At 46.8% G+C, this 15,594-nt stretch overlaps 1 protein-coding gene across 4 annotated transcripts in view; it reads right to left on the bottom strand.

Annotated features, from left to right (window-relative positions):
* The window catches only part of SCRN1 (secernin 1), a 63,320-nt gene that overhangs the window by 24,132 nt on the left and 23,594 nt on the right, over window positions 1-15,594 (bottom strand). For 3 of the 4 annotated variants that reach the window (XM_021078608.1, XM_003134812.4, XM_021078609.1), the window contains exons 2-3: window positions 11,545-11,704; window positions 1,362-1,543 (exon numbers count right to left, since the gene is read on the bottom strand). In XM_021078608.1, coding sequence (XP_020934267.1) covers window positions 1,362-1,543; window positions 11,545-11,703 — 341 coding nt within the window. In that variant the 5' untranslated portion in view covers window position 11,704. Of the gene's footprint in view, window positions 1-1,361; window positions 1,544-11,544; window positions 11,705-12,067; window positions 14,619-15,594 lie in introns of those variants that run through there. The other variant, XM_021078610.1, reaches the window with a different exon arrangement.

Here is a 15,594-nt window from a genome sequence, read left to right as displayed (position 1 = left end):
CCTCCTTTTTTCCAGCTCAGGGAACCTGCTTCTTCTTTTGTAAGAAGCGGGAAGAGTGAGGAAGGGTGAGGAAGGTAGAAAGGCAACGTGGCATCAAAGAGGCGTGCCAAGAGTCCTGCCCATCAGGTGGCAGAAGCCATGGACCCAATGTTCTTTCAACCACACCTTGATTGCATTTCACTCGTTAGGAAAAAAAGGAAGGCATTTCAGAGTGCTGTTTCATTCCCGCCCATCCTCCGCTTCTGTCCTGCCTTCCAAACTCAGTCATCGATCAGCCACTCCGTGCCAGGCACACAGCCCCGCACGCTTGCGACCAGGTGTAAAGAGGCACAGGCACGCTGGGATCCCCGTCCTGGGCAGCTTACACTCTGCTGCCCTGTTAGTTGCTGGCTGGAAGGGGAGGGAAAGGATGAAAAGACGACCAAGACATAGAGGGAAAGGAGGGAAGTGATTTCTGTTGTTGTTCCCTTTATAGTTCATGTATTTTTATAACTTTTTACTTTTATGTATTATTGGATCCACGTCAAAGACCATAAAATTCACCCATTTAAAAGTGGGGCTCAGCGGTCTTCGGCATATCCATAAAACTGTGCCACTATCACCACAATCCACATTTGGAACATTTCAACATCCCCAAAAGAAGCCCCATATCCATTACGAACCACTCCCCAGTCCCCGCTCCAACCCCCGTCAACCACTAATCTGCTTTCTGCTTCCACGAATTAGCCTGTTCTGGATAGTTTCCATCAATATGTGACCTTTTGTATCTGGCATCTTTCACTTAGCATAATGTTTTCAGGAATGCAACATGTTAGAGCAAGTATCAGTCCTTGATTTTTTTTTAAATCTGAGTAATAGTCCACTGTCGTCTATTTTTTTCCATCCCCTCCCACTTTATATCAAAAGGCACAAGTCAGGCATTCCCACTGAGGCTCAATGGTAACGAACCCGACTAGTATCCATGAGGACGTGGGTTCGATTACTGACTTCACTGACTCTCTCAGGAGTTAAGGATCCAGTGTTGCCATGAGCTTTGGTGTAGGTCACAGACGCGGCTCGGATCCTACCTTGATGTGGCGTAGGCTGTGGTGTAGGCTGGCAGCTGTAGCTCTGATTCAGCCCCTAGCCTGGGAACCTCCAAGGGTGCATAGGCTGGCAGCTGTAGCTCTGATTCAGCCTCTAGCCTGGGAACCTCCATATGCCAAGGGTGTGGCCCTAAAAAGCAAAAAGGTGGGGGGGGGGTGCCACAAGCCTTCTTCAGAAGGACTGCACTACCAAGTATGAGGTTTGGAAGGAGAGGAGTCCCATCCCCACCCCCGACCTGTTCTGGGCACTTGTTTTAACGAACCACCATGCAGTACCTGACCAGGTCCATCCCCAGCAAGGCTTCTGTCTCTGCGGCCGGTTCTCTGGCATTGATGGCTTCGTTGGCTATGCACACTCCATGCTCATTGGCTCCCATTTCTGCCCCCCACAGCCAGGCAGGTCTGCTGATCATGATGGCATGGGTCCTGGGGACTTGGTCAACTGAAATGTAAGTGCACTGCAAAATGAAGACAGGAAAGAAAGGGCTGTCGCCTGGCAGGTACCGCTGAGGTTTCACCTTGGTACTCACCCTGAACCACCACATCGATGACAAAGCCAAGAAATAAAAGGCCTTGGAACACGCAGACTTAAAAGATAGCACACGTCTCAAAGCAGCTCAAAGGTTTCCACGGTGAGTTTCAGTCCTGCCACGCACTCAGTTTTCAGCCTCTGGTTAGGCCAGTCTGTGCATAATGCTTCTGTCTATGGTAGTTCATCTTCTCGAATCGGGTATTCAGCCCTTCTCCGCCCTGAATGGTCTGTGTCTAGTCATTTCAGCAGGCACAGGTGGCCACCAGCATTTCACATAAGGGTAGTTATTAATTTGTAAACCTCCTTCTAGATCAGTGGTGTTCAAACTTTTAAAAAGGTATAGAGCCCTTAATATATGGCACAGATGAACCTACCTACCAAACAGAAACAGACTCATAGACATAGAGAACAGACTGGTGGTCACCAAGGGGGAGGGAGGAGGGAGTGGGATGGACGGGGAGTTTGGGGTTCGTAGATGCAAACTGTTACATTTAGAATGGATAAGCAATGAGGTCCTGCTGTACGGCACAGGGAACTATATCCAATCTCTTAGGATAGAACACGATAGAATATAATATAAAAATGTATATATGTGTGTGTGTATGAATGAGTCACTTTGCCATACAGCCGAAATTGGCACATTATAAATCAACAAGAGTTTAATTTTTAAAAAATCATGTAAAAAAGAAAGTTACAGAGCCCTATGTATAAAAAAAAAAACTTTACCTGGATGCTTAACAGAGGATGCAGAGGAAAGGAAAGATGCTTTGTCTGAAGAAGAGAGGTTCCCTAAGCTTCCTGCAATGACCTGAGGGCTCCCTGGCACCCAGTTTGACAACCTACATCATGCTCTAGGGGTAGGAAAGAGAAAAGACAGTAACACTCCACGTTTCAGTAACGCATTAAATGCGCGCTCTCTTACCCATCGTGCTTCCCAGTCTGTCCCATTTGATCCCCACACTGAGCCCGCGAGGCGGACACATAAGGACACAGCCCCAGAGAGGCCTATTTCTGAGCGCTGTCCCGTCAGCAGCACACACCTCTTAAAGAGTCGTGTCTTACCTTCTCCAGGCCGCTGTGTCTTTACCTGGAAAATGAATGAGCTCATCTAGATCAGACTAGTTCTTTCCAAGTATTTTTAGCCCCAGAACCCTTCTGCCTACACACTCTTACATAAAAGCATAAAGACAATGAAACTGGTCAGAGCGTATGGCAGCTGGAAGGCTAGGCCTGGGCCTGGGGTTGGGGACTCGGAGCCTTTCTCTCCCTGCACTGGGCTCCCCGGGAGGACTCCATTGCAGCAGCTGGAGCAGCTGGAAAAGCACTAAACTAGGTTGTCCGTAGGGGCCTCGCTGACATTCTAGCAATCTCTGGAACTCTCCTCGTGTAGTGGAGACGGCAGGAAACTCTGGGCTCTAAATTACACAGAGCTTTTGAGCTCTCAGGGGAGAATTTTAGCAGGCGCAGCAGCTATTTACATTTTAAAGCGGGCAGCTGAAAGCAATGGATCAACACAGCCTTAGATCGCTTTTCGGTTCAAGATCCAGGAACATGGATTGCAGGCAGCCCAGAAAGTTATTCTGCATTGATTTTCCATAATCTCTAAACCTCAGGTAAGAGCTGAAGGGTGGTCACTGGTCACGTGACATCCGCACCTTCCCAAGCCCTGTTAGGCCAGTATCACTCTGCCCTGGGATAACGTTATTTCCCTCGATAACTATTTGTGAACTGAAAGCTGATGAAATCCAGAGCTTGCCAAGAGACTGTTCGATTTTTCATGGCTAATTGGTAATAAAATATACCCTTGAAATGTCTTCCCCTCTTTGGTTCCCCAAAGTTACTTTAAAAAAATTATTCTTTGGGAGCAAAAAACTGGCCAAAGCAGTAAACAAACTGTGCTCTGTGCTCTTCTAAATGGAATTCAAATTTTTAGTTAGAATTGTACTATTTCACGTAAAAAGTAGTCCAGGCATGGTAAGGTCCAGTGACAAATTCTGTCTTGAAAAGAATGAGAAAATAGGGAAGGAATCTCAGATTCTAAAGCACAGATGTATTCTAAAAAAATGTTTAAGGAATGAAAAAAAGCAAAAATAAGACGTGAGTTTATTTATTTGTCCTCAAATTCACTGCTGCACATTCATTCCCATTTCACCCATTTCCTAACAGCACCAACCACACACAAGGCTTTTTGTGCTAAGCGCTGCTGGCAGAGAAATCAGTGAGGAGACCCAGTCACTGTCCCTTCCATTGGGAAAGAAGGAGAAGGCACACAGGTATGACCACTAGCTAACTTCAATAAGTGTCACTCGGGGAGTTCCCACATAGGGCACAGATGCAGCCTGGATCCTGAGTGGCTGTGGTTGTGGCTGTGGGCAGCAGCTGTAGCTCCAATTCGACCCCTAGCCTGGGAACTTCCATATGCTGCCCGTGTGGCCCTAAAAAGACCAAAAAAATAAATAGATAAAAGTAAGTGTCATTGAGGCCTGTCTTTTAATATGTGCTACATCTCGCCCCCTCCTGCTGCCTTGTACCTCTGAGCCACCCGCTGGTGCTCTTCCTTTTCCTGTTCCCTATTCCATTCCACTTAAACCCTTGCCAAACACTACGTGGACTGACTGATGTACTGCAGGTGCTGTTTACGTACGCCGCCTCCCCCAGCTAGAACACACACCACTATGAGACACACAGAAGAGGGGGAGGGAGAGATTATGTGGTTTAGCTCACCAATATAGCCCAAATCTGGTACATAGTAAGCATCAATAAACACTTTTTTTTTGAATGAATGCATGCATGACAAAGGTCAGAGGGAGTGTAATAGAGATTCAAAGGAAAGGAAACACATCCATGTGGCCAGAGGTTTTAGCAGGTGGGTGACATTTGAACGGATCTTGAAAAAATGGGCCAGACATCAAGGTCCTCCGGACAGAGGTCAGAGCCTGAGAACAGAATGGCGGGGATGTCAAAAGTGTGTTCCCGGTTCGGGGAGCCCCCCACCTGCACGCACCCCGTCTCCCTGCGTGCACCCTGCTCCCCACCGCCCGCCACTTAGGTAGGGGAGCTGAGATGGCGCTGAGTCACAGGGCTGCAAAAGCTCAGTAAGCGCTGACTGAGAAAGATGCTCCACAGTGAATCCGAAGGCCATATGGTCTCTGTGGGAGTTCAGCATATCCGCAGCCAACCTGACACTTTTCAGGCCAAACGCAGAACAATGAGGAAGGAAGGAGAGATCCCCAGTTAGCCAGACGGGCTACATCAGCCCCTCCTAAGCACGCGCTGAAAATCGATGCCCCGATCCCTTCAAGGCACGGTGCAGGGAACTGGGGTGTGTGGGGGGGTGCGCCCCAGCCTTCATGAGCCTGTAACACCTGCCCCTTGGGGCATCTTTGACGTGAACCACAGAAGGCTGGGCCTAACAAGGGCCCCTCTGTGGTGGCATTTCACACACAGCCCCCTGGGTTTGAAATCTGACTAATCACACCCAGGTCTGGGAGGGAGGGGGGAGGACGGCTACACTTGTCTCGCAGAGATCGGTTATTTAAAAATCCCAGCTTGGGAGCAAATCTCACAAACGAGGAACATTTACACAAGATGTAATTAGCTAAACTTTGGAAAGTCAGCCATCTAGAACATGAATTCCACAGGCAGTCATTTTCTTCAGTAAAATTCACCTGCACTCACAACTGGCACATTATTAACGAGGCAGAGAAGAAGTGGGATTTGAGGAAGCAGAGAAGGTTTCTTTAGGGGGGAAAAAAATCCCCCAAAGTTGTTAAGGATCCAGCATTGCCATGAGCTGTGGTGTAGGTCACTGATGCGGCTCAGATCTGGGGTTGCTGTGGCTGTGCTGTAGGCCGGGAGCTACAGCTCTGAATGGACCCCTAGCCTGGGAACCTCGATATGCTTCTGATGAGGCCCTAAAAAGACCAAAAATTAAAAAATAAAAAAGCACCTAAAATCTTCTTTCAGTGCAGAAAAACACTTTAGTTCTAGAAATTCCTAGCCAAATTTCTACTAGGGAAAAAAAAAATGAAAAAGAAAAAGAAGAAAGGTCCCTGCTCAAAAGATCGGTCTTTACACAGATGGCTAAGCTGCTTAAGGGGGCAGCAGAAAAAGAGGAGTTATTTGTCTATAGCTGCCCCATGGCCACACCCATCCAGCCTTCAGGAAAATCAGTCTTTTAGCCAGTGTGACTTTGGGTACCAAGGCCACACAACAACATAAGGATGCCCAGAGTGGGCAGCATGCTGAGGGCCACTTCCACGTGCCTAATTAGTATCTGCCTCATGCCCACTACGGAGGTTTTAAACCCGTACTGAGCTGGCCACTTGCTCTGAGGTGGCTCCTGGGGACACATCCTCGGGACAGGTTGGAGGACAGAAAGATAAACCTTGACAAGGTATCAGAGACAAAGACAAAAGAGAATTCTTCTGCAGAGCAAACCCTAGATTATTTTTGTGTGATTGTGTCAGAAATGAAAAGGCAACATCAGCTTCCCGCCATCGCCTACCCCCTGCACTTTCCTGCACACACTATTTCTGGATATTGCCCCGTGAAAGGGGAATAGAGACACTTGCACAATAGACGTTTCAATGAATGAAACGCAAGCATTGTGCCTTTCCTCCTGGACTCGGAGAATGAACACAACCCTGGCACCACCAGTGAAAACCACTGTGAAACGAGGTGATGAGTCAGCCAGACTTCGTAGAGTGGGAAACAAAGGTAGGGAAAGAGGGATGCTTTGGGGACATATTTTTAGTTTCAGAAAATTTGTCACTCTAGAGCAGCATTGCTAATTATCACTGAGTTGTTTGTTTTAATTTTTTCATTCCAGTGTCTTGCCTGCTCCTTGACTGGGTTTTGAACATGTGCCCTTTAATGCTCACGTGAGTCTAAACAAAGACAAAAGAAGATGTCGACCAAATTTTAGAAGAGCGGCTTTTTATTTCCCTGAAGATCTTTGAGGATGGACAATGCCAAGGCCTGGGGTCAGAAAGAGGTTTGGGAAAGGGGACACGATGCAAGGAAGCCCCCTGCCCTGCCATTCTCCCATGGGGCAAGGGGAAGCTCTGCCGCCACGGAAGGCTGCGGATTCTGCTCCTGGAGCCGCAGAGAAAGAAATGGGAAAATAGACAGGAAGAAAGACACACAATGGACTTAGTGGCTGTGGAGCTCTGCTTAGGTTTCTTTGATTCCAGAATGACTATGCTCTCCTGCTGTAAGGGACAGTCTTTGGAATTAACATTCAGAACCCACCTCTGCCCCATCATGTACACAATACACCCTAAAAATCACAAACACCGCTGCCATCTTGTCATTACTAACAGTGCCAATAGCTGTCTCTTTCTCTCTCTCTTTTTTTTTTTTTTTTTTGGTCTTTTTTGAGGGCTGCACCTGCAGCATATGGAGGCTCCCAGGCTAGGGATCAAATCAGAGCTGCAGCTGCCAGCCACAGCCACAGCTACATGGGAACTGAGCTGCGTCTATGACTTACACCACAGCTCATAGCAATGCCGGATCCCTAACCACTGAGCAAGGCCAGGGATCGAACCCACATCCTCATGGATACTAGTTGGGTCCATTAGCTGCTGAGCCACAATGGGAACTCCTGCCAACAGCTATCATTAATTGGTAATTTTCTATTCTTCTTGCAAATATGTTCATTGGGGAAGAATAGGAAATTATCTGCCAAAAACCCACCCCAAATTGAAAGTTGTGTAACCTCATGAGGATATTATCCCAGACAGAACTTCATGCAGTAGAAAATAAAAATCAATTAAAACTAACTTTCAAAAAGAGGAAACAATGAACTCTAAAGGAGGGGAAAAAATGGAGGAGAGATTTATTATATAATAAGAGAATCTTGCAGCAAACATTATATGTCAAGCCTGACTTGGAATTCTGTCTCCATAAATTATTGTATAATTATCCTCTTGGGCACAAGCCTAAGTAATGTAAACTTCAGATGAAATCCATTATTTTTCTAGGAAAATACTCTTTTTTTTTTTTTTTTTTTTTTTACCACAGTGTGCATGCAGCAGCTTGATGTGGGATCTCAGCTCCCAGACCAGGGAACAAACCCAGGCCGCCAAAAGTCGAAAGTGCTAAATCCTAACCACTAGATCACGAGGGAACTCACGGGAAAATATTCTAATGTATCTAATATATCCTTTTTTTCTTAAAGGTGTGAGATATATTAGATCTTAAGAACAGACCTACACCCATCCAGGAGCACACATCCACACCAACACACACACACACACACATGCACCCACGCACACACAGAACATCATAATCCGGGAACTCATTCATCTGCTTAACACCCCTGGCCATGGGGAGAGGCAGGGCCTGAGGTAAACTGACACCAGTCCTCCGGTGCACAGTGGTGCAGTGTCTCTGCGAGGACAGAGGGACTTCCACAAATAGATTCGTATTTATCCATCCTACCTCGCAACCAAAAGGGGAGTTGTTTAGAAACCAGAATCCACAGAAGAAAGACTAAAGAATACAAAATAAAATGCTCCAATCTGCCAACTCTGCAACTGAACAAAAATGTGCAGGATAATTTTAGAAACTGAGAAACTCTTGGCTGGAGGACCCCATTTCTTTCTTTCTTTTTTTCTTTCTTTGACCACACCTGTGGCATGCAGAAGTTCCCGGGCCAGGGATCGAACCTGCACCATCACAGAGCCACAGCAGTGACAATGCTGGGTCTTAACTGACTGAGCCATCAGGGAACTCTGAGGACCCCATTTCTTATTCCTCCATCTCAACCAACATGAACTTGACACAGCGTAGATGACAGATGGATGGGCAGACTGATGGACAGACTGAGGGAAGGGTAAAGGGTAGGAGAGGGGATGAACTGGAAGGGAAGACCGCCTGGCAGGATGGACCAGCTGGACCGGTGGGTGGGTGAGCAGATGAGTAATAACCAGGGTGACTTTTTGCAAATGGTTATTTTCAGAAAAATGAATTCCAGGGACTGCAACACTCACACATGATATTTCTAGGGAGACTTCAGAATATGTATGTTTAAAATGTCATGAAATGGCTGAGGAAGAGATTGGTTTTATGAGACGTTCTCACTCTTCAAAGTTAAAATTTTTCTATATGCTAATGAGGACTATTGTGAAAGTTATTGTGGTTCATGGCCCAAATATAGAAAAGAACTCATCATTCTGTACTTGGGACAAGAATACGGGGTGGAGACAGGTGTAACTGTAAAGGAATTAAAGGGCCAGGACTAAGTTTGAGAAGCAGAGTTAGCATGTGCTAAAGACAGGAGAACTTGGGAACTGAGTCCTAGAGCTACAGAATCTCCCAACATTAGCCTATTTCTTAAAAATGACTGTAACTATGACAGTAATATATAGACTGATTTCACCAATCCCCCCAAAAGAAAACAATTTTTGTAAAAAGTGTTATGTCAGTCCTATTTATAAAAGGCTTTGTGCAATGGTGTAATTATTATGGCTACTAAAAAATGACCCCAGAGGTCTAGCAGTGCAGACCGATCGTTTATTATGGTCATGAATTCAATACGGCAGGAATGTGGACAGGGCACAGTAAGGATGGTGTGTCTCGGCTAGTTTGGGTTCCTCCCAGGATGGAGCCTGGGTTCTTAGGGCTGGAGCCCTAAAAGAGGGAGACGAGTAGACCCAGCCCTTAAGGCCACACGGCATGGCCTCCATCGTGCTTCCTCAGCCAAGGATGCCGTCCCAGCCCCCGCCAAGGCTCAGAGCGGGGGCATGGGGCCGGGGAGGCGGGGAGGGATAACCCCCCCCTCCACGGACGCAAGCCCATCACACTGTGCGCAGCACACGTCGAATGGGATGCAGCACGGCCTCCTTTGGGAAATGAAATCTGCCCACATGAAAATCAAAGTGTTGCATCTGCTTGCACGACTCTCCGGGGAAAAGACAGGAAGATGTAGGGAGACCGACAGGGCAGGTCAGCATCAACGCACACCAGGCCAAGGTCACACTGAGCCCTCGCGTCCAGGAACAGGGAAACATTCAGATCCAAACAACATGGACACTCAGACACCACCGAATATACTCATTTGAAACCGCGCATGACCGCCAGCACGCTTCTTTCTTTGCCCTGTGAAAGAAGAAGTCCCACCAAAGCGTAGGAGCTTGGACCAAGTTGGTTCTGGCAAAAGTCCTCCGGGAGACAGCCAGCCACTGCCCCGACCCCAGACTCATGTCCCATCACGCTCAACTCGGCCTGTTCATTCCAGAGCCTCTGCTCAATTCACCTGGCATAAGCAGCTTCCTGTAGAGTTCAGTGCTCTTCGGTACCATTTAATGCTTTTAAAGGGTTGAAACAGGAAGAGATTCAGATAAGAAAAGGAGATACCTGAATGCCTGTTTTAAGCCCAGTACAATCGCCAGAAAAATCCTTTATTGCATAAAAAACATCAGAGTAGGCGTTCCCGTCATGGTGTTAACGAATCCGACTAGGAACCATAAGATTGCGGGTTCGATCCCTGGCCTTGCGCAGTGGGTTCAGGATCTGGCGTTGCCGTGAGCTGTGGTGTGGGTCACAGATGCGGCTCGGATCCCGCGTTGCTGTGGCTCTGGCGTAGGCCGGTGGCTACAGCTCCGAATGGACCCCTAGCCTGGCAACCTCCATGTGCCGCAGGAGTGGCTCAAGAAAAGGCAAAAAGACAAAAAAAAAAAAAAAAAAATTCAGAGTAGAGATTATGTCAGCAGCAAGAGCTTGTTAATTTACCAGCCTTCAATTTTTTTCTCCAAATTCTTCATCCTTTAACAAAAAATTACCATTTAAACACACCCAATTAAATATACCATAACAAAGAAGTTTATTCCATGAATGCAAAGATGGCTCAATTTATCATTAAATAGAAAAAGAAAAAACCTTCATAATCACTGGAAAAACCTTTTGTTTTTTTTTGCTTTTTAGAGCCGCTCCCACGGCATATGGAGGTTCCCAGGCTGGGGGTCAAATTGGAGCTGTAGCTGCTGGTCTACATCACAGCCACAGCAACACGGGATCGAGCTACATCTGTGGCCTACACCACAGCTCACAGCAATGCTGGATCCTTAACCCACGGAGCGAGGCCAGGGATCGAACCTGCATCCTCATGGATGCCAGTCAGATTTGTTTCTGATGAGCCATGATGGGAATTCCTGTCTTAGCAATTTTTAAGCACTCCAAATAGAAGTGATGGATAATTTTTCAACATGATAGAAATATATAAACCAAGACCAGATGCTGTGACAGATACCCAAGACTGTTATTCCCTTCAGCCCTAACTGTAAGAGCAAAAAAGTGGAAAACAACCCAAATGTCCAGCAATATGAGACCAATAAAGTATGATGACATCCATAAATGGAACACTACGCAGCTCTAAATGAGAAATGAAGACTCTCTTCAGAGACCAGATGGCGTGACCTGCAAGATACGGTTTTAGTTGAAAAAAGCAGCATGGGAAAAGTGCATAGAGTATACCAGCATTCATCTAAGAAAGGAGGACGTGACTGGGATAAACATACGTGTGTGTGTGTGTGTGTGTGTGTGTGTGTGTGTGTGGTTTGCTACATACATATGTAATTTTTTCAATGGAAGGATAAACCTCAAACTTCCAAAGCATGATTATCTACAGGAGAAAAGGGAAATGGAGCAAATGTTACGAGACAGAAGCTAGACTTCGATGGATATATCTTGTTTTGTAGCTTTGACTTTGGAACCATGTAACTATTTTACTTAATTATAAAAACGGGCCATAGCAATGAATGCAGAATTCTCCCCATGACCCTGTTTTTAAGGCTACAGACAAACCTGAATGGAAAGAAGAATCTACAGAACCCACATGATAGTTCTGACGAGTGAGCCGGCTTCCACGTTAGGGTGCTGGGCAAAACCAGAGAACTAACTAAGAGACAGTCATGCACGACTCACCTCAACCTTGCTCTCGGGTTCATGATCGGTGGCTGAGAAATATACAACCTCTTGCACTTCATCCCGGGGCCGAGCTGAATTTTTCCCAAATACCACCAGACCGTCCTTCGCACGTGGCGGGAAGGCCACGAAGCAGTAACTTGGAGGGGCTACAGCCATCCTGGAAAGAGAGAGAGACCAGAGAGAGAACGGAAGCGGGCTTCACGTGGAACAGTCCACCAGTGAGTTCTTCAAACATGTTTCATCAGCTAACAGAGTTTTAGTACTGAGCTGTGTGCAGCTAGCTCACGAAGAGATCCCAGCTGGCAAACAAAGGGGGGGGGGGCACCTGGAGGAGAATCACAGAGCCCCCGGGACCAGCTATTGTTTAGTATTCCGTGGGATTAAACGAGCTCAGATTTGCAACAAACCGCAGTGACAGCCAAAAGTGCAATGACGTAGGAGAAAGGAAAGGTTATTGTTCCAGGCAGAAAACACACACATACTGCAATCTGTCACAGCCTAAACAAATAAATACACATACCTTGTAACAGGGCACTACGACAGACGTGGCTCTGATCTAGAGATGCATGGCTACCACATGGTAGATGTGGGGGTGGTGATGGAGAAGTGGGTCTGGAAATAAACCGAAAGGTACACCCCTCCTTCGAACATATTTTTGCTCCACCTCGATGACATAACACTCAAGCATCTCCTGGCTTTCCTGCCCCCCACATTCCCCCACCCCTGCTCTCTAGCTGTTCTTAGGCTGACGAGGTCCCGTCTACCTGGCTGCTGAGCATCCTCCCGACTTGGTCCTTCTTCTTCATTTACTGTTCTTTTTCTCTCTGGGAAAACTCAGCGACGCCCTGAACTTCCTTTGTCATTTACATGTGAATGACCTACACCCGCAATCCCAGCTCAGTTCTCTCCTTGAGCTCCTGACTCATAGACCCAACCTACCAGACATCCTAAGCTGATTTCATCTTCTTCCCCAAGCTGCGTCCCTTTCTAAGGTTCCACATCTCAACAGCCCGCTCCATCATCCCTCACCCTGGAGCACTGGGAACTCGAAGGGTCCTTACCACCTGCTCCTCCACTCCCTAACATATCCCCAAGTCCTGTAAACTCGACCTCCTAAACCTCTATGGAAACCATCTACTTCTTGCCATCTGTACCACCACCACCCTGCACCGAGCCACCATCACCTCTAGCTGGATCACTGCAGCTGCTCCTCTATCAGCTGTAGCAGCTACTGTTCTCCAAAACATTCTTCATATTGCACCCAAAGTGATCTTCTTAAAAGGAAGACCTGATCACATCATCCCTGCTTAAAATCCTTTATATTATCCCCACAGCTCTCAGAATAAAGACCAAAAGCTGATCAAGCTCCTGCCCTCTCCCCAGCCTCATCTCCTACCACTCACCTCTCCAGTCTCTCAACTCCAGCACACAGGCCTTTGTCTGGTTCCTCTGATACCCCCAGGCCCTTTGCACAAGCTATGCCCTTTTCTGCACACTCCTTCCCCTGCTCCCGCCATCAAAACAGTTTGCCTAGTTAACTGCTGCTCCTTCACAGACTAGCTCGAATGTCCCTCTAATCTATGCTGCTGTGCTACACAAATAATCACTGTCTGTAATAGCTGGGTAATTATTTTACTATCAACCATCAGTACTTAGTCTTTGCCTCCAAAATCTAAGCAACAGGAAGGCAGGGTCCGTGTCTCTTCTGCACACGTCTCTGTGCACCCAGCTCTACACACTTTCTTCCACGGGGTAGATGTTCAATAAATCACAAGCGAGTGCTGAGTCCTTCCTTCTTAATACTCCATCAAACCTCGGCCGACTCCGCAACTCTTTCTTCCCACCACACCTCTGCACCTGGCTGGAGTGCCCTTCCCTTCATCTTCATGCATGGCCTCCAGGATCTGATTCAAAATCCCTTTCTTGGAGCTCCTGCTGTGGCCCAACAGGGTCAGCAGTGTCTTGGGAGTGCTGGGACGCAGGTTTGATCCCCGGCCAGGCACCATCGGTTAAGGATCTGGCATTGCCGCAGCTGAAGTTTAGTTCCTGACTATGGCTCAGATCTGATCCCTGGCCCGGGAGCTCCATGTGCTGCAGAGCAGCCAAAAAAAGAAAAAAATCCCTTTCTTTCAGAAAGCCTCCTGTGAAGAACTGTTGTCATTTTCTCAGCATCCATAAGCACTTAAGCATCTAGTTTGTTCTAGGATAATGTGCCTGTGTTACTTGTAAATGTACTGCTCTAGCTGTTCCAAATGAGCTCCCTACAGGCAGACCCCATGCCACCTAATTATAGCAGCTCTTTCCCCAACTCCCTGCATTATAGATGCTCAACAAACATTATCCATTGAACCAACTATCATATTTGTGCCATCTATGACCCAACTTAAGTGTCTTTTATTTCATGAACCTAAAATAAGTGAGAAGTAAAGCAATAGTCTCCGAAAAGCACCTGGGATTCAAAACTCAGCTCTGCTACCTACTAGCTGTGTGATCTTGAGCAAATCACCTTATTTCTCTGAGCCCAACTGGAGCAGTTTCCAAGCTGCAGAGTCAGCAATGTTCTCTGTTTAGAGCCATCCTTGAGAGGGACCACACTGCTACATCTACAGCCTGGCTGCTTCAGGTCAGGCTGTGCACACAGACCCCGCCTGTCAGCGTTCTTCCTGGCAGTGTCTATGCAGGCCCCTCCCCGGGGCACAGACAAGTAGGGAGACCATAACTCTGAAAATAACTTCCTCCTCACTCAGGAAAACAGCCCTCAGCCCCTTGTGAGAAAGAAAAGGTAAGAAGAAAAGAGACTCCAGCTCCTTCTCCCCTTTCCCATGTCACAAACCCACATTATCTTCAGACCTGAAGGAGAGAGAAAAACCAAGACGCTGTGTGTGGAAGGAAGACCTGTAATAATTACAAGATAAAACGCCTTTATAGAGGTTCCTAGAACTTGGAGGTGGGAGAAATTGCTGGCTGAGCCAAAAAAAAAAAGTGAAACAGACCCAGGAGCTGAGATACGACAGAGTTCCCATCGTGGCTCAGCAGTTGATGAGCCTGACGGGTGTCCATGAGGATGCAGGTTCAATTCCTGGCCTCTCTCAGTGGGTAAAGGATCCCGCATTGCTGTGGCTGTGGTGCAGACTGGCAGCTACAGCTCCAAATCGACCCCTGGCCTGGGAACTTCCATATGCTCCAGGTGCAGCCCTAAAAAGACAAAAAGAAAAAAAAAAAAAAAGGGAAAAGGACACATTTTCCTGCATTTGTGAGTCTCATGAGTGATATGATTTCTCTTCCTCCCCCATCGCTGGACCACGTCAGACGTGCTGGTGTCAGAGTCCCCCAGTTAAGGATTTTTGTTGTCACTGCTGTGGCCCAGGCTTGATTCCACATGCTGTAGGTGTGGCCAAAAAAAAAAAATCTGGAGCTTGCGGGGAGCCGAGAAGATACAGGGACTCAAAAAAAAAGGACCTTGCCTGATGGCAAAAAAACCTGAAGGCAGGTTCCTAGCCAAGGAAGGGAGCTCACCTGAACGGTACAAGCCGAAGGGGGGCTCCTGGTCAGGATAAAAGCCTGCCCGCCTGTATGGTACAAGCCGAGGGCAGGCCTCAGTTACACAGCTCTCATTTTGGTGTTGATGGGGAAGAATTGGGGCTTTCCTGGGAAAGCAATTTCCATGTTGGCGCCGGAGAACATGGATTGTTTCTCAGATAACCTAGTCTTTCCTGCTGTTTTGTTTGTTATTCAGTTTTCCTCAGTCTTTCCTGATTATTCACTTATTATTCTTATTTTCCATTCTTATTTTCCTGTGGTGATTTGTGATTTAACAAAATTACAATAATATAATAAGAATTTCATCCTAAAGGACTTTCCCCTATTTAAATCCAACTTTATTAATACATAGTGTTTATCTACTAATTAGTTATACGGTAAACTTTAGAGTTAGGATTTTAATGAGGTTCATAGAAGTTAGACATATATTATTCTTGACCAAAAGACACCTAGCTACGAGTTATAGAAGCTTTTAAGTGATAGCTAGTTAAGTTGGTTTATATTTTC

Source organism: Sus scrofa, chromosome 18, assembly GCF_000003025.6.
Source record: "Sus scrofa isolate TJ Tabasco breed Duroc chromosome 18, Sscrofa11.1, whole genome shotgun sequence".
NCBI lineage: Eukaryota > Metazoa > Chordata > Mammalia > Artiodactyla > Suidae > Sus > Sus scrofa.
The sequence above is the reverse complement of the archived record's forward strand: the minus strand, read 5'-3'. Positions and strand labels throughout refer to the sequence as shown.